Source organism: Talpa occidentalis, unplaced genomic scaffold (assembly GCF_014898055.3).
Source record: "Talpa occidentalis isolate TD23 unplaced genomic scaffold, MPIMG_talOcc4v2.1 talOcc4.16, whole genome shotgun sequence".
NCBI classification, from domain to species: Eukaryota; Metazoa; Chordata; class Mammalia; order Eulipotyphla; family Talpidae; genus Talpa; species Talpa occidentalis.
The window spans coordinates 33086642-33106971 of NW_023601653.1; the positions used below are offsets into that span (position 1 = coordinate 33086642).

At 34.9% G+C, this 20330-nt stretch overlaps 1 protein-coding gene across 1 annotated transcript in view; it reads right to left on the reverse strand.

Annotated features, from left to right (window-relative positions):
• Window positions 1-20330, reverse strand: part of TRHDE (thyrotropin releasing hormone degrading enzyme) — a 371478-nt gene that overhangs the window by 141417 nt on the left and 209731 nt on the right. Inside the window, 2 exon segments of the mRNA XM_037513975.2 lie at window positions 9699-9812; window positions 13101-13255. Of these exon segments, the coding sequence (XP_037369872.2) occupies window positions 9699-9812; window positions 13101-13255 (269 nt within the window).

The following is a 20330-nucleotide window of genomic DNA, read 5'->3' on the forward strand; positions in this document are numbered from 1 at the left end:
TAATTCCTAAAAATATTTGGTCAACTAGGACCAAGAATGCCAGCAAAATGCTTAGCAACAAACAAAAAATATATAATTTTACTGTGAGAAATTAGATTATTTCCAGGCCTGTGAGGTGACATGAATTTTTAGCTCTGTAAAGAAGCCAAGGATTCCCACAAATGCTTCTTACTCTCTTAAAAGTATAGCAACAACCTTTGTTTTGAGTATTTATTTTAATTAGTCATCCTCAATAATACAGTGTGTTTCAAATCCTTCAAGTGGGGCCAATCTTGTAAACAGTTAGAATGTAATCAATGCCAAGTTTTACTCTAAAGAAGCACTCACCCTAACTTTATCTTTTAATCAGACCACAAGAAATATTTAGATGACAATATCCCACCATATTCCAACCCATTACAGCCAAAAGAACAGAGATATTCTTTTTTTCCCAATAATTATCTTCCAAGCAAAGCTATGAATTTTAGAGAAAGAGCAGAGCTCAAAAGCAGAACTTACCAGAGCAGAAAGATACTCACACTCTAAAGGAAAAGAAGTGGCCATTGTTACTAGGTAATCCTGCATAAATATTAGAGAAATGTTTGAGTCACATAACAATGAGGTAGTTAAATGCCCTTAAAGTTTTATCATTTGGCTAATCCTCTGAGATTTACCATGCCAAATTTTGTCATCCAAATATATCTATGAACAGTCTGATTGAGGTTATGGCTCTGAGTTTTTTACATACTCCATAAATAAACAGCTTCTGACAGAGGTATAGCTGGTCTACTGGAAGCCAAAATAAATCTTAAATTCATCCACTCCTATTAACTGAAACCATTACATTGAAGGTAAAATACAGAAAATATAAGAAACTGATATGTAGTATTTAAATGCTAATATCATGAAGTTTATTTCATTGATTAAATATCTTAAATATAGAAATCAGCACAAAGAGTGGCTTGTTTTAGGTGTTTGGTAATTCTATAAATGAACTAGTAGAATTATGAAATACCTGAATGTCACATAAGTGGCAGCATTCAGTTATGCTACTTTATATACAAGTTTACTATCAATAGTGTTCAAGAAAGGTATCAATGGACTATAAGATATGGAGAAGAGAAAAAATAATCAAAGAAATTAATTGGGCAAAGATGTATTTAAAGGGGCTTCCTAGAAAAAGTTCTCACAAACTTTCAATTTTAAAGATACATATGATGGAAATATGAAAGACGACACCCCAATTATTAGAGAAAAAAAAAACAACTTATAAACTGTTTTTAAACAGGCTTACATTAATATGTGAAGAGTAGACCCACAAATGCTATTCAACTAGTCTTCTACCCAAATTATCTTTTGGATACATGGCTGAGAAGAGCTTCCTGGTGGGCAGACTGCATGGTGATCTAGCCAATTCCAGACTTCAGACTTGTAAACAAAATAATGGAGAAGATGTGCCCTTTCAATATATCTAGCACAATATCTTGCTCTATTTCACAGTGAATTAATATATGGAGTCTTTAGTGGTACACTATACATGCCACATAAGTATTATTGCAAGTGTTATTGAAAGAATAGATATTTAATCTTCATCGACCTCAAATTGTTTCATATTGCTTTTTTCCCCCTGCCTTTTCTTCACTAGAAGATTTTTTTAAAAGATTTATTTATGCATACAAGCACTGGGGTACAGGCCAGAGATGTTGGGGAGGGGGCGGTGAGAGGATTCACCAGAGAGAGAGTTGCGAGCAGAACAGGCAGACTGACTGAAATACACTGCTGAGGGGAGCAGTGGGTGAGTTAGGAGAGGTCTGCTGCACCATGTGGGTTGCTCCCTGGCCGGGCATCGAACTCATGCTACAGTGGCTGCGGATAGCTTCATAGGTTGCGTCAACCCCTTGCGCCACCAGGGAGGCCCACAAGAAGCTCTTTTGCATTTATTTAAATTTATATCACTTGAACCCTTAACTGAATGAAAGAGCTTATTTGAAATGATTTCATTTAAATCACTATTTTTACTCATGACATTCTTGTCTAGTAACATCTGAACTTTTTAAAGTAATCTTGATGACATAAAAAAAAATAAAGTCTCATAAAGTGCTGTGGATTGAAACAGTTACTCCTTGCTTTGATATGATTTATATTCTAGTGTCTTTTAAACATATATCTGCCTGGCTAAGATGGAGTAACAATCATAAAATTAATGAATTATTCTTCAGCTGCCCTCCTAGTGCCCTTTCACTTTTGCTTGTATTCATGGTAGAGGTTTTGCAAAGCAAATACTTGTTAACTGAGAAAATGCTGAAAATATCAGATGTTGAATAACTAATATTGGAAGGTAAACATTTTTACAGAGGTGATAAAAATGCTCAGGTTAAATAGTGGTAAAATCTGCTATAGCCAACAATATATATTTGAGAACAATGACACCTAACAGCAAATTGCACTATGTTAGTGTAAGTTTTCAGCACTATAAAATTTGCAGTTTATTAAGTGGCATTTGACAATTTCTAGCCAGCTGAAATATTTTGGTTACAAACTGTTCTTAATTGAAAACAGAAAGAATAGGCTGATATTTCCTACAATAGTCTAGATATAAGAAAAGATGAATTTGCATTACTGTTGGGCTCCAAGTTCAGTACAAGTCTTCAACGTCAAATGTTTCTAACTGTCAATTTATTGGTGGTTTTTGAAATTCCTAGAGAAATGTAGAAAGATCTTGACTCCATAAAAACCAGATTATGGTCCTTGGCAGAAATCCTTTATTCCAAAGGGAATACTCATTTATCTTTTCTCTCTGAGTTTAAAATATACAAAACCTAAAACACTTAGTATCTTTCTGAACAAGATGACTTTGCTTCAAAAAAAAATCATCCTTTAAGAACACATATGAAATTTCAACTTGCTTCTTTGTTTTACATTACAAAAATTCACCTAGAAAAAAATGTGAAGCAATGGGACTACAAAATCTCCCAGATATACTCTGAATGTATGGAAATCGATGTGAATATATGAATACTAATGAATTATGTCTACTTTTTCTTCCTTTTAAAAAATATTGTTCCTAAAGTCTGGTCTTCCATTTGAAGCAGTAAATGAAGCAGATTTACATTTTCTGAGACTTCACACACCTTAACGATATTCTAACTCTTCAAAAGCTTCCATTCCCACACAACTGTAAAGTCTAAGACTTAATTCTTATAAAAGAAATATAAGTGTAAACAAAAGTATGAAAGTAGTGTTAACTATTGTTCAGTTGTAGCTTTAACCTCAAAATGCATTTGTGCTATAAAACTTTTAAACTAGTTAGTGGACTTCAAAAATTAACAAATGACTGTACAGTTTTATTCATTATTTTGCTTCATAGATGTTCTTTTTTTTTAAAGATTTATTTATTTATATAAGAACTGGGGTACAGTCAGAAGCACAGGAGGGTGAGAGAATTCACCAGAGCGGGGAATAGAACAGACAGACCGACAAAATACACTGCTGAGGGGAGCAGCGGAGAGGTCTGTGCACCATGTGGGACCCTCGCCAGCAGCCAGGGATCAAACCAGCGCTGTAGAGGCTGCGGGCAGCTTTGCAGCCCAGCACTCAACCACTGCACCACCAGGGGAGGCCCTTCATGGATGTTTTAATAAAGCTACTAGCACATCAAAAAGATACTTCGGGGAAAAAAAAAAAAAACACTTTGGAAAAATACTTTGGAATTAGTCCTAAAATTAAAGAAAATATACAGTTTGCTACTGCACTAACTTCAGTGAAGGCTATTTTAACATGTTAGGGTGACGTGTACATTTCCTTTTCTAATTACTATTTTTTTTTCCTAGAAATTTTTAACATTCAGTCACTGTTGGTTAGAACCCAAGTATCTGGCCTGTTTCTTAATACTTACCTCCCTTTTGGATTATTCAAGTTTGTATACTCTGTCTTAGTCTAAACCTCAATGCATCAGGTAATGCACATCAGAACTCCTACCTCTGCTCAGAGTTCAGATCTGGCATACAATAATTTCCTTTATTAGCACTCCCCTGCTGTTCTTATCACTACTCTCACTTCCTCCTGGTGCTCTCCTTGTCTTTTTACAGGCCTATTTTTCCATTAATGTCCCAGACTTCTCTGATGGCTAATGCTAAGGAAAAAGCAACCCTTTTCCCCAAGAGGATTAAAGTATCCCAGTTCCTTTCAAATAAGAAAAAATATTTTTTCTGTTCTTAAAAAAAGTCTGTGTTTTTAACAGAAAGGAAAATTGCTTGCAGAGGGTAGAAGAAGAAAGAGATAGAGAAAGCACAAAGAGATCCCATTTGAAGACTGTGACCTTTCAGGAGACCCAATCGGGTTCTCCTACTTTCCTTCTAGTCTTGCAATGTAAATGTCACTTTTAAGTTAGTGAACAGGATCAAAAGGACCAGAGACCCTCGTGACTGACCCTAAGAAGCTTTCAAGTTTTTCCCATTTAATATGTGTCAGCCACTTAATAAAATATCACTGACCAGTTGAGAGCAACTGGATCACTTTCTAATTTACTGACATCTCAGGAGTAGAATAGTTCACGTGGATTTTGACCATAATAAACAATCAGAACTTTATGGAAAATCATGTGTGTATATGCATACATTTATTTGGTATAAGACAAGGTTCTAAAAATATTTAATTATCAAATTACATTACCATATCACATATTAACATACAACATAATACTGACATATAACAACTTGATATGGTTACATTCTATAAATTATATTGACATAAATATCAATATATATTACATAGAATATAAGTATACTATATTGAACTATATATTAACTAACTGAAAAGCATGTGAAAACATTATTCCCTAGATATTAAATCAAGAATGAATCTGATAAATGAATAAATAAAAAAGTAAAATATTGAACAAAACTAATATTTTTATTTTATATATTTTTACATAATTTTTCATTTTTGCACAATGTATGCATTTTCATCTTGGTTATAGTCCCAATACAATTCCCACCCCCCAGTTTTGATACTACTCCCTTCTCCCTCCCCCTCCCACCGCCACCCCGTAGTGTGTCTCTGGTTTATAGTTGCTTGTTGATTTTAATTTTTACTTTATTATAATTAGTCTTTTTCCTGGTCCATTATTTAGTTTTTTTATATTCCTGCTATGAGTGAGACCATTTTGAACTTTACTTTTCTACTTCCCCTTTTCTGAAGAGTATTTATTACTGCTTAGAATGATTAAGCAGTATGTCTTTATATTTAAACTGGGGGAAAAAATGAACTCAGTAAACTATTTCACTTCACCAATGATTTTCTTGACTCCTTTTTTGAATAAAAATAAAATAATTTAAAAAGTGGAGATAATTTTATTGCAATGCCTGTTGCATTTAGCAGGCAATTTTTACTAGAGCACATTAAGGTGATACTGAGTCTAGTGGCAGAATTAATTTTTACTATTTTAGTCCTGCCCATGATAGAGACAAATGAGAACATTTACCAAGGTTTTGGGTAATATACTTCGAGGTATCCAAAGCATTTAGTAAATGAAGTGTAGTTGCATGATTCTCCATTAGTAGTTATCTTTACATCTAGGCATGTGTTCTCAGAAAAATTTAGGGAGAATCCCCATTTTGCAGATTTTATCTGTGTATGAAGTTATTGTTGGATGAGATGCCTTTGCATCCCATTTCATTTAATAAAAGAATATATATCCATGCTTAATAATTCTCATGATAGGGGCCTCCCTGGTGGCATAAGGGTTAAGCACAGTGCTGTCAAGCTATCGCCAGCCACTGCAGCATGAGTTCGATCCCTGGCCAGCTAGGGAGCAACCCACATGGCACAGCAGAACTGTCCTGCCTCGTCTACTGCACCCCTCAGCAATGTATTTCAGTATTTCTGCCTGTTCTGTTCCCTACTCTCTCTGGTGAGTCCTCTCAACCCTACACCTCTGGCCTACACCCTAGTTCTTGTATTCATAAATCTTTAAAAAAAATAATTCTCATGATAGTAAAACTTCACAATGCTACATTCTGAAAACTAAAGAAAACACAATATAGATACAAATTATAATGAAAATATATGCTATATACAAAGTGATTATAATTTGCATTAGGTCTGTACAATGAGTTCTTCATTATAGCGTTCTTTCCCTGTGTTAAAACTCTTTCATCATAGACTTCTTCAAATTAAATGATCAAAATTATTGAAGAATAACAGCTCAGTTGCATGTCTTGCCTTTTCTAATTTTTGAGGCAAAGATACAGTAAGATTTAATTTGACTGTCATCAATGGCATACTACACATTAATCCATCCAATAATGTCATTAACTGCCAATCTTGCTAAAATAACAACAACTAAAAGAATTACTTGCTCCATGAAATGTATTCTTAGCCTTGAGCTAAAGATGTTGTTTCTGATGATCTTGATACTTCTGTATAGTGAATGAGACATTATGTAAGCCTCACGTTCCTACAGAATATTCCACATTGCCAGTATAGATAAGAATTGATTGGCTGAGTATGAGTACAATTAGAAAAATTATAGAAATTATTTTGTAATCTATACATAGTTGATATAAATCGAAGGTATCAAAATAGATTACTCAGGTTGGAAATGTTAGGGCATCTATACATAAAATCAATGCACCTTTCTACTGGCACATTCATTTTCCAGATCCATGATGCCTACACACATTTATATAGTGGTTCATACATTTCCAAAGACCTCACAAGTTATTTTGTCTTCACAAAAATTATGTGAATTTACAAAGTCATTATAATTGCCACATTTTTCAAATGATAAGGATGAGTCAGAGAAGTGAAATGCCTTTCCGAGAATTAGAATTTCTTCTTTCAGTCCATTCCTGTGGGCTTACATCATGCTTCCTATAAAGGTACATATAAAACTACATAACCTTAATCAGTTTGATGGGGAACAAAACATCACGTTTTTTATTCCATGTAGCATTCCTAATATAAAAACTTATTACTTCTGTACCAGACTCTGGCTTTGAAAACACACACACATTCACACAACCTAAAATTTTACTAACAGATTAAGCAGACTAAGCAAGTACACTGGCCTAAATCAAAACAACAGCTTCTTAAACAATGCTGTGTAATTCTGGGCTTCTTTATTGTGATTCCACAGGAGGAAGTCTGTCACAGTAATCTCCCTAGCAAATTGAAATTGTATTTCATTATTTGATGCTTGGTATCTAAAATGATAAGGGCATTGCTTTTGAGATTAGAGGCAAAAGAGTTCTTTACTCCTGATATGAGTATGACTTCTGTTTTTTCTATTTTAGGCAAAGCTCGAGCATAGCCCAAACCACATACTCCTAGGTGAGCTGCTGTGCATATCACAACAGTATGAGTTACTGCTGACACAGCCATCACTCTTGTTCTTTCTAGTATTTCTTTCACTCTTTTGCTGATGCCATTATGAAAAATAGTGCTGGCACAGCCTTACAGTCACTGAATAGCTTCTCTTACTTATATAGCTAACTTACCCTTAAAATTTTGTTTGCAAAGACAATATTAATGATATTTGAAGGGACAATTTGTTTAGAGTTCCTTCTTATAGGTTTTATGAATTTATTTTGGTGAGACTCCATATACTAAAGAAGACAACAAAAAGAAAAACAATCAAAAATCACAAAGGACAGTCTTTACAATCTGAACTTAGATATCATAAGACTTTCCTTCCACACTAGCACCTAATTAATTACGGAGTTTATTTTTTCATTTGGCATTTAATAAGGTGAACCTTCTATGTCACTGTACTTTTGTCATCATCAATTCTATTTCTTAATTATAAAATATGAATTTAAAAGCAATGAAAGCTTTTATCTTACTACCCTAAGGCTTTTACACTTCCAGTATAATATATATTAAGGACATTCTCAGATGTGTACATTCTATGTTCATTTTCAAAACCTCTTCAAAAATGTTCTCTATAAGGTCTACATTTATAACTCAACTGATAAAACTATGAAAGAAGGTAAAAAATTATTCAAAAACAAAACCTAGGATAAGGACATTGAAACTTTAGGACATATGGCCATGCTAAAACTATCAAAAGATGTCAGTTTTCACCCCATGTATAATTCTATTGATTATTTTTAATCCAAGATGTATTTTTCATAATGATGAATATGAAGGATTTTGTCATGTGTAGCTGAATGAACTAAAAAAAAAAAAAAAAAAAACCTTACCTAGATGAGTAAGATGTCACCTGTAATAAAGTCTTTTAACATTAAAACATAATGAAATTATAAATCAGTAATAATCCACAGCATAATGAAAATTTTAAACAAAGTTGGTTGAAAGTCTTCTAAAAACCAAAAGATACTTTTGGAAATGCTTTGCTAACCTTAAGATTTGCACTTTAAATTTTCACTTCCATTAAAAATATTTCAAATAATGTATTGGTTATTTTCCTTCAAATTTCTTTAAGGATTTTTAAAATAAATTTCAATGCTACAATTAAACAGCACAAGTAATAATTTAAACATATCATCATATATACCAGATACCAAATATATATATACCAGATACCATCATATATACCAGATACCATCATATATACTAGATACCAAAGTCTAAGTAAAATTATCTCATACATCTGTGCAAATGAACCATGTTGCCTTTATAAAAACAGTTTTGCCTAGGCAAAATTGCATGAGTATAATTAACAAATTGATATGTTATTAGTATTATAACATTTCTTTTATGAGTGATGTAAGTTCACATTTGTTGCTCAGCAGAAGTTGGTAGAATTTGTAGTAGAGAAGTTATAGCATGACTTACAGTGACATTCATTCATATTCCACCTTGTTTAGGTACACTTTGAGTCATATTTACAATCATGACAGACACTTTGATTAAGAAACTAGTAATCATTAAACAACAAAAAAGAATAGTATAAAAACTGACATCTATGCTATATCACAGGTGAATTTTGAGCTTCTGAAACTCGGTAAGTGTTGGTATTTTGTAATTTTTATGTAGCACTAGTTAAAATAAATTTAAACTTTGAGTGTGCCTTAGTTTCCATGTAATGATGGCACTATTACCTACTAATTAATGAAAGCTTATAGAATTGAAATATTTAAGACATATAAAATAACAACCTCCCACCACAGAATGTTCTAGAGCATCAATGCTTCCAGACAGCAAACCCTAGTTCAGTTACAAACATACACAATTATGTCCCTAGAGGATGGATATATAAGGTGCCCAGCTCTTCTGAAAGTTAATGACCTCTTATCAAGTCATTTAATCTTAATGTATATCTGCAACAATAATTCATCAAATATTTCAGCTAATTTTTGTTTTATCACTCTGAAGAAAAAGTTCTCATTTTTCTCTATGTAGAAATAGCCTATACATTTGAAATATTACCTATTGATCACTGTCATATTCTCTATTTTAAATGATAATTTGTCTTTGCTATCAAAAAATTCAATCTATATATTTCCATTTAGAAAAAAATTTGTAGCATTTTGAAATCAATGCATAAGAAAGCTGAATCTATTTTCTTCTAATAAGTAAAAAAGAACTCTTAGAATACAACCATTTAAATGTTTAGTTACTTTTCCTTTATTGGACATTTGATTTTATTTCATATGTCAGTTGGTATTTTCAGTCACTTCTGATAATAAAAACCAATATAACACCAAGCACCCTTTGACTGGGAGTTACCAACAATGAAAGAAAAGTGGACTTACCATGTTCCAGCCAGGATAGAGGTAGTCTGTACCAACAAATTCAAAGTAGTGAGCAAAACCTTCCTTCAGCCACACGTCTTCCCACCACACAGGAGTCACAAGGTCACCAAACCACTGCAGTGACAAAGTGAATGGACATTACATAAGATAAAATCTATACCATCATTATTTCACTGAAATTAAATGTATTAAAATATGATTATCATAACTGGAATTCATTCCCCAATTCATTGTGATCTTAAAACACATTGTGGCAGTACTCAATGGACTCAACTACTTGGGTGACACCAGTTTCTTTATAAATAAGTTCAGTCAAAAACAGAAGCAAAATGGTCAAGAACACAAAAAAGAATATTTAATGACAGCTGTCTTGAAATATTTGTAGGCCTATTATGTACAAAAGGAAAAGGCTAATTTCTTGTGATTTAGCAACAAATCAGGGATAGTGGGTGGAAATCAAGGTTGGTAGATGCCTGCTGAAAATGCAAAAGAAACTACTGGAGTGAGATCGTCAAAGATGGAAATCAACAGCTGGAGAGGTAGTGACAGATTCATCAAAGCAGGCATGGACGCATCGGCTATTCAGAAGAGAAAATGGCTGGTTGGAAGAACTAAGGGCATTTAAATCTTAACTCGAAGATTTTATAATAAGGGTTTGGACAAAAAATACCTCTCAGTGTGATCATAAAAATTTGAGTTTCCATGCTCCCCATCCAAGGAAGGGTGGAGATGAACTGGGAGAAGTTGAAGAAGACATGGAATGGGATTTGGAAGAAACAGGAGGAAGCACATGGAACAGAGACATGTGAAGAAGTTCTGCTTGCTTCTTGGCCTTGTACCAGAGACTTGGGGACATGGAAGAAATACATGGGTAAAAAACAAAAGGGGAGACTGACAATGGCAGCCTTTAACTTGATTTGTACTTGGATTTTGCTTCTTTTACTCTGGACTTGCCTGGCCGCTTCTGCCCCTTTCCTATGGTTCCCTGCCAGAAGGTGCCTTAGACTTATAGCAAGTTTTTGGGCCCTAGTGATCCTGGTTCAGGCCAACCTTGTTTGACTAGGCATTTACTCATGAGAGAATAAGGTAACTTTGGGTGTTTTATTGGGAAACTATTATCCTTTCTTCTCTTTCTATGCACACTAATCTTACTAAAGTTCTTTCACACTAAGGAAAAAAAAATACCTCTCAGATCTCTTCAGGAAAAATAATGTAATTTTTAATAAGTGTTTTGATTTGATCATGATACATTACTCTGAAATCTTTCATTCAATTCAGCAAAAGGTTAACAGTATTTTTTTTCATTAAAAATTTCATTTTAGGGCCTCCCCTGGTGGCGCAGTGGTTGAGCACTGGGCTGCAAAGCTGCCGGCAGCCTCTGCAGCACTGGTTCGTTCCCTGGCTGCCGGCGAGCGTCCCACAAAAAAAAAAAAAAAAATTCATTTTATATTCTAGAAACTATTGTAAAGACTTGGGATTCTATCACGAAGAGCCATATAATATTCTCTTCTCATGAAGTTGATAGTTTATTGGGGAGAAGCGGTGATGAGACAGGAAATAAAAAATAAGCAAATTAATACCAAAATTTCATGTCCTAATAAAATGTGCTAGGAATGGGAAAGGGGCACTTTAGACTGTAAAAGAAAAAAAAAAATCTCTTTAAGCAGGTGACATTTGAGCTCAGACTAGAGATGCGAAGGAACCAGTCATGGGAAAGCCTTGGGCGAGAAGATTCCAGGCAGATGTAAGTATCCTTCAGTGTGAAGACCCTAATGAGAATGAATGACTTAGTTAATAAAGGGAAGGAAAAACTAATAAGTATCAGATCAACTACAACTTTAGCAGCTGTAAAGAGGTTGGTAACCAAACACTTCAATATTAATAATATCACTTATGCAAGAGGATCTCTAATTAAAATAGAGATGAGATAATTCTGAGTATGTTCCTGACTATAAAATAAGTGAGATTTAAAAGTTTTTATTCTTTACCAAAAACTCATGTTTTGCCTTTGAATTGAACCTTCTCTTAGGAATTGTGACTATAGGTGGAGAAAGAAATATAGAAAATAATTTATTAATGATAGCGGAAATGCATGTTTCTCCCACTTCTGGTTCCTTCCCCTATTTGTAGCCTAGCACTACTAAACTACAAGAAAGTACTCAAATTATGAAGCCAATGAAGTCCAGTTCTCAGAACAATGATAACATCATTAATGTAAACTTATTTCAACAGAACCATAAATGTACCTCGTTTCTAAAAATGTTCAGAAAGGAAACTACTTTTGTGTCAAAGAATTATAGGTTTAGTTGGAAATTATCCTTTTCCCATAGTAGGGGATTCCTGATTATCTCTGCCACGGATCCCTTTAGTCTCCAGGCAAGGAACACATGCCCAATCTGGCCAGGGTGACAGGTACAAACATCTAACAGGTTCACTGGAAAAGGTTGACATTTAGGTAAATGGTTACACGGCTTGGACTAAGTTGTCATTCACTATTCATGTATTAGCATTTAGCAGTGTCCCTTGTTTTCACAGACAGTATTTTCTATATTATTCTTAAGTTTTTGTGGCCTTCTAAAAAGCTTTTTGGAGTAATAATAAATTAAAGTCATTTTCTATGACAATGAGATTTCTGATGTTTATACTTAAAATTTTCATAGTTACTGGTTACCAGGATGGGTATTGCTTTCTATTAGTATGAATGGTTATTTTCAGTTATTCTTTTCACTAGAATCAAGATTCAAATAAGTATTGCAAAATCTCTGTAGTATTTTCCACTCTTTGCAAGAAAGCACATAAAATCAAAATGAAATTAATTTTCTCTTAGCTTCACCACAAAGTTGGCTAATTTACATATGAATTTCTAAACATGCCAAGACAAAAAAATATCAATCATTTGAGAACAAAGAGTGTATTACTGAGTTAGTGAAAGACTTCCTAAGTGTCTGTGTGATGGGAAAAGGGGAATAACAAATTGATTTCAGCAAAAGCAAATTTTGACACGTACACAAAACTCAGCTGCATCTTGTAGCAATGCAATAAATCATTGCCATCGCCGCACTTACCATATACACACACCAATAATCACAAGAAAATAAAGCAAGTTTGACAAGGAATAGTGACTAGGTAGGCTTTCTGAAGAGGCTCAGAAGAGGTGGCAGTGTCATCTCCTCAACTAAACTGAATGACAGTTGTTTATTCAATGTGATCAGCGTGTATACTTTTGTTTGTGCTGTCATCAGAGAAAAATGACATATGCTCCAGAAAGAACTACACAGTGCTCTCTATATAATTGAAACTAATTGGGAGGATAATAATTTAGCTCCTAATCTAAGCATCTGAAATCATTCTACATTCTCACAAGTTTGCAATTATACTTACACCTGATCCTTTTTCTCATACCTGGTGACATATCTCATGAACAATGACCATGGTGACATCCAGCAAATAAGAAATAGATGAAACACTGGGATCCAGCAGTATTCTTTGTTCCACAAAAATACTTAGTCCCCAGTTCTCCATAGCAGCATACGGATGCTTAGGCACAGCTAAAAGATCTAGAAATAGAATAAAACAATTCCAAAGGCTTTAACAAAGATACCAGAGTCTAAATGCATATCCTAAAAAAAGTCCAGAAATCCTAATTAGAAAGAATATTCTTAATTTCTAGAAAGAATTTTTTGTTAGGTATTTTTTCCCTAAATTAAACTACCTGCCATTTCTACATGACAGCAGAAATATAGGCTATCACTATAAAGGCTGGCCATATCCATTCATCACAGTTCATTTTCAGACCCAATGCTGTAGGAGTCTGGAAGTATTGGCACCATAATTGATGGACCCATCCTAATAAGTTTCAGAAAGTCAAGGAAACCAAATGCAGCAAGAATCCACAGAGTCAAAGGCATTGCACCGCTAATGAAAATATATTCAGTGCAATGCAGTGAACACTAGATTCTTACTTTTACCTCATTATTTTTCAAGAGAAAACATTTTGTATCAGCTAAAAGTGTGATGTGCCATTTTCTAATTTCTTAAACTCAAATGTATTTTTGACTGTTAAATATAAATGTTACCTATTTTCTCTATATATAATTTCTTATAGAGAAATTTTGGCTTATAGAGAAAAAAAATTGGCTTATAGAGAAAAATATTTGAGAGTGGATGCCATACCAAAATGAATTCTCGGGAAACCTGCAGGGTTTGGTTCTGGTCCTGCTTCTACCATTAATCTAGGTATATAACATTGGTAAATCATCTAATTTCTTCAGACTAAAACTCCCTCACCTATAAAACAAGGCTATTGGCCTTCATTATCACTAGAATTCCTTCCCGCTTCAAAAAGCTATGATTAGAGAATTTTAAGATTAGTGTTTATTTTAAAGGTCATAGAGATATTACCAACTTCTGGTTAAAGTGACACAATAAGTTCATGCTTTGATGATCTCCCTCTGCCCTCAACACACAGTGATGATGAATAAAATATTAAAACAAAAAAAAAATAAAAAAACATTCCCAGGCTTGAAAATAAACCTCTCCATGGGCCAGAAATGGTACAGAAATGCAAAGTAGTGATTGCATGTGAAGCCATAGGCCTGCTGGGTTCTGGCTCCAGGAAAAGGCAGTGGCATCTGGGAATTGGCTCCAGCAGGATCTACAAAAGCCAAAGGGACGTAAGCCAAGCTGACTGCTTGATGCCAGGGGTTAAGGTAGGGCATGCATGTTCCTGAGAAGTGCTGAAAATAGCTAGTACTTATTGCTTCCTGAGAAAATTAGCAAGTGGTAGAGAAGGGATTTGAACCCAGGCAGTCTGGCTCCAGTATCTAGCTCTTAATCACAGAGACACAGTGTTCCATCTCTGACCCAGAAGTTACAGCCTCCAATATAAACCCAGAGTAACTCCCTAGAATGCCAAGAAAAAATGGTACAATAATTTTCTCTACAGTATTGTTTGTAAGAGTGAAAAGGGAAAACTAAATGACTTTCATCATGATGATGGGCAAAGAACATGGGAGATAGCTATATAAATCAATAGTATAGAGCCTTGAAACAAATGATCTCCCCACTAAGTTCTAACATTGTTAAGATAAGCATGGATGATCTGAAAAACAACACTGAGAGAGCAAGTGAGGTATAAAACTCTTACCATATAGGTACTAAAAATACCATATGTTGTAAACAGATACTCAAATGCACACAAATACACAGATAGTAATGGCAAAATGCACATACAAACACAGATATTAGAGATGAACAACAATTCAAAATCATGATTGCTTCAAGGAAAAAAAGAAAATAAATGGAAGAGGGACAATATTTTAATTCCTGGACCCAATTTCAATGTATGTGTGTGGGGAGGGAGGCACATGAACAACACCTTCCTGGTGTTCAAGAATTACATTAAATTCTGACACTATCTACTCATAAATAGCATCAGATTCCACAGGTTAAAGGTTCTATCCTACAAGACTGTCCACCCACCCACACCCTAGATTGTTACTACTGCTTCTGAATGCCAACTGTAAATCAGAGGTTTCTTCTTTGGGTCTACTAATTTGCCAGGGTGGATCACAGAGCTCAAAGAAACAAAGTACTTACTAGGCTGCTGGTTTATTATGAAAAGCAACCAGATTGAAAAATACCTAGAGTAAGCATCAGAAAGAGCACAGAGCATGCTCTGGAAGCATGCTATTCTGCCCACACTTCTCCATGTTTACCAACCCAGAAGCTCTCTAAATCCCATCTTGAGGTGTTTGATGGAGATTTTGATAAATAGGCATGACCAAAAACATCATTGGCCATTGACAATTGAACTTTATCTCCAGCCCCTCTTCTCACCCTGGACGTCAGGGACTTCTGAAAGTTTTACCCTAAAAGAGAAAAATCACTTGATTGGTTCCCCTGGCAATCAGCACCTTTCCTAGGCAGGTTCAAAAGTCACCTCATTAACATAATAAAATATACCTGGATTGCTCCCTACATTTTGGAAATTCCAAAGGTTTTGCAAGCTGTGAGCCAGAAACTGTGGATGAAGACCCAATGACCAAATATTTATTTCTCATAACACAATAATGCAGACAGTTACATGAAGGATTTCAAATATGTCTTTAACATTAATTTTTTTGAAGGAGGTGATGGGTATATGGGTATTATTTGTAATATCACTGATTATTTTTTCTGTGCTTTAAATATTTTATAGTAAGAGAAAGGATAAAAGGAAAACAGTCTTATAATATTGTTGATCTCCATATATGCATGACTTAAACATTTCAGCATTTGCTGTGTCCTTAAGTCTGGAACTTTGAAATAAGTCAAACACAGTTTCTGTACCCACTACATTTTAGACTAAGAACAAGGACATGACAGTTTAACACAAAAAAGAAAATAAAAGCAAGTAAGTAAAGAATAAAATGTGCTGTGAAAAAGAACAAAACTGGATGGAGAGGTTCTTGAAAAGATGGTATTTAAGCTGGACTTCAAACAATAAATAGGATTTCACCAGGCTAAGTATTATAGGCATTCACTTATACAAAAGGATTTTTTGAGTGTCTCCTTTGCTCAATAAAAGCACTGTTGTATCTTCAAGTTCTTTTCTCCCTGCTTCATGTTGTTCCTACTCCTAATGTGGGTGTATGTAGGAAGATGAGGTCAATTAACAAGTAATAAATGAATGAAATGAATTTAGTAAATGATAAAAGCTACATATGAAATATGATAGAGTAAGACAGTGATTGACTGATGGGGTGGATGTAGTGTGGGGTGGACAAGACAGGCCTCTCTAAAACAATCCCATTTCATCTGAAATGTGATTAATGGTAGAAACCAGCTGTTTGAAGAGCTGTGGGCAACAATGCCAGCCCCTATCAGAAAAGCATTGAACAAAGAGAAAGAAGATCAGGTTGGCTGAAGCATATAAAGGAAAGGAATGTTGGCTCAGAGAACTGGTACAAATTGTAAGCAAAGAACAAACAGACATACTCTACTTAAGGTTTTAACTTCAGACCTTCCCTAAATATGAATCAGGTAGTGGAACAACCTTGTGTCAACTCTGCCCGCCACCAGCAGGTGACAACAGCAGTAGGCCGTCTAGTATCATTTGCTTGTAGGAACACATTAATTTAGGAACAATTCTTTAGGATCAAATGTGTTGTAAAACAGAGGCACCTTGGTATGCTGGAGTTCTACAAGAGTTGAGAAAGTAGTCAGGTCCCAAAGACTAAGTGAGATTATCAAGTCACGCACTGGGACTTGGATTTGCTCAAATAGCTGAGATATCTCTGTCTCCTAACCTGGGTGAGATCACAGTCTGGGAGCCAGGGGCAGTTCTCTGACAGTCAAAGCCTGGCCAGCAGTGTAAGCAGATAGAGGGAGGTGGCATATGAAGGTTGGTACCTAAGATATCAAGCAGTGGTGACCCCAGCAGACAACTGCTCTCATATTGGTTTCCAGAGGGCTGCAGGACAGAAGTCAGGCCTGGGTAGCAACCCATCAATCAGAAAAGTAATGAAACTTGATTCAGACAAAATGATTGGGATTATAAATTATAGGAGGCAGCTTCTCACACACAGACAAGCTTCATAATAAATATGGGGGACCATGCCTATGGAAGGGAAAAACTGATAAAATTAGATTATGCCATTATACCCATAATAACCTTATAATAAAGTACTGAAGAGAGTTACTCTTTCGAACAACTACTGAGAGATTTTCACTGTGTCTCTATTCTATACCTTCATAACTTAAGGAATCGCATGTGAGAGTTCTATGAATAAGAATACTTGCACAAAGCACATATCCATATAAAGATGTATACACAAAAATGTATAACAGTTTCACTTCCAATTGCCTAAAACTGGAAATAACTCTAATGTTTATCAGCAGGTCATTGAAAAGGGTAGTATATGCATGAAACAAAAAGCTATTCAGCACTAAAAAGAAATGAACCATTGATACATGAAGCAACATGGGTGAATCCCAAACAGCTGTACTGTGTAAATGTGTGTATGTGTGTCTGTGTATGTATTTATGCACACACACACATACACACACATTATGGTACTAGTCATTGATATAAAATTGGAGAAAATGCAAAGATCTATAATGGCAAAAAGCAGATCATCATCACTTAAGGACAGACATGGGGTTAAAAGATTGTAATAAAAAAATTTTGGTTTTGATAGATATGCTCATTATGGTGATGATTTTGTGGGTGTTGTACTTATCTTAAAGAATCAAATTGTATATTTTAAGTCTGTGCAGTTTCTTCATACCACTAGACATCAATGAGTTGTCTTAAAAAGTATCTTCAGTAAATGAAATATTCGTTTGTGTAACTTTAGAGGGATAAGATTTATTCACAATGAATTAAATTATTTTAATTTTTACAAAATAAATTTGTCACGAGGCTATATCCATTAAAATGTGCAACCATAACTCTTTAATATGCCTTGAAAACGGGAGTAAGAAAACTCAAATATTTCAGAATCTAATTTACTTGGAAATTCAAAGAAAATCCTGAGCAAAATTATGCAGGGTAGTCTGTTTTCAATTACTACAGTCCTAAAAATTATAGGCAGATAGCAAATATCCATGTAATAATAGAGAATGTGATTACTTAAATTAACATAAAAATCTGCCTTTTTGTATCTGCTCTATAATTTGCTATCTTTATTTTTTAAAAGATTTATTTATTTATGCATACAAAACTGGTGAGAGGATTCACCAGAGACAGAGTGGGGAACAGAACAGGCAGAATGACTGAAATACACTGCTGAAGGGAGCAGTGGCTGAGTCAGGAGAGGTCTGCTGCACCATGTGGGTAGCTGCCTGGCAAGGGATGGAACTCAAGCAGCAGAGGCTGCAGATAGCTTCACAGGTTGTGCTTAACCCCTTGCGCCACCAGGGGTGCCCTGCCTTCTATCTTTAACACTATATTGAAATACCTCTCTAAGATCAAAAAATCTCATGCAGATTTCTCAGTTCTTATTTTTTTGATATTGCTGAGAAATAGCACACTGCTGATTAGGGTTTGTCATCACAGCATATCCATGTTACTCCATTGCTCAGATTATTTTTTATTCTTGGGGCAATTTTGTTTGTTTTATTTTCTTGTCATCCTCTGACCTTTGAAAATCAAAGTTCTGAGAATTTCACCTGTGGGATATTTTTTTATTCATTCTTCCCATTTTTTTTTTAATGTTCTCACCCACTCCAATATCTTCTGTCACCACCTATCTGTCCAGAAAGCATGCTTTGAGCTGTAGAGGAAAATATCTGGGAGCTTTTGTAGTAGACTTATTGGAAAGCTCTCAATGGACTATTCCTTCTGGACAACCCTCCCCTCCCCATTAATCTGCCTTAAACCTTCAGAAAGCTTCACAGTTTCTTTTTGTGCACTTGGGGGAATGTCAGTTGCCATGAAAAATGTCCCAACACCCTGATCACACCACGCTAAGAGGAAGCCTGAAACCATGGAGAGCACAAACAATCAGACAGGATCTAAGAACACATGAAAAACAAAATTCTGTCTCCAGCTTTACTGTTCTGATGCATAACTTTACAAACTAGACATATACTGCCATATACTCTATATCATATACTATATCATAGTCATATACGCTATATCATTAAATAACCACTAGCAGAATACTGTGTGCAATAGCAGGCCTCTCCGCTCTGCCATTGTCATTCTGAACTCAGATTATCACAGATTATTCTGCACACTTTAAATCTGATCTTGAAAAGGGACAGAAAGTCTCTAAAGACAAGAGGTTAAATGCCAAGGAAAGACGTGCTACCCAGCAACTCAAGATCACCTCATGTATGTAAGGAGCCAGTCCCTCCATACAGTGGCAGAAAACAGACCTGTTGCAAAGCTCCTAGTATGATCAGAAAATGTGGCATATTCCTTATAAAGCAGCACTGTTCTTGGTTATGTGTGAGATTTCTGCTTAGAAGATCTAAAACACAGCACTTTAATCCCAGAAGTTCTGATCTAACAGGAGGAAAAATCAATAGGACTTTCTCATAAGGACAGCTGATCTTAGCTCATAGATGTGTTGTATACTTCATTCACTCACTCATAAAGTTTGTTGAGTTCTTACTCTATTCCAGGAGGAGACTGACAAAGACTTTTAAGGAGATCACATGCCAACACTGGGTGGGGGGCAGTAAGAGGAAAGAGGGTGGTCAGGAATTGAAAAGATACTCAGATACATAAATAATGCGAGATTGGGACTGGGACTATGATGAAGATAATACAGAAATTGAACTTTGATTCTACAAAAGAGGCAGGTCATGTTTTATCTCAATTGTTTTATCTTCAGTGCCTAGTACTATACCAAACACATTGCTGGTGTTTAAGAATTTAATTGCAAAATAAATGAATAATATTTCTGGTGATGATTAGTTATATTGAATATAGCTTACAGTCAATATTGCCTAGTATTACAAACCAAAGAGATTGGTAATCATTACCAATACCCTTCTCAGAAAGAATATTAAGTTCTCATCATCAGTTGCATGGTTTGACTACCTGCCCTTGAAGTGTCTGCTGCTTTAAATCCCTTTCCAAACTCCCTTGCCAGGTAGCACCTCCATACACTCCCTTCAGATTTACAGGCACATTCTGAA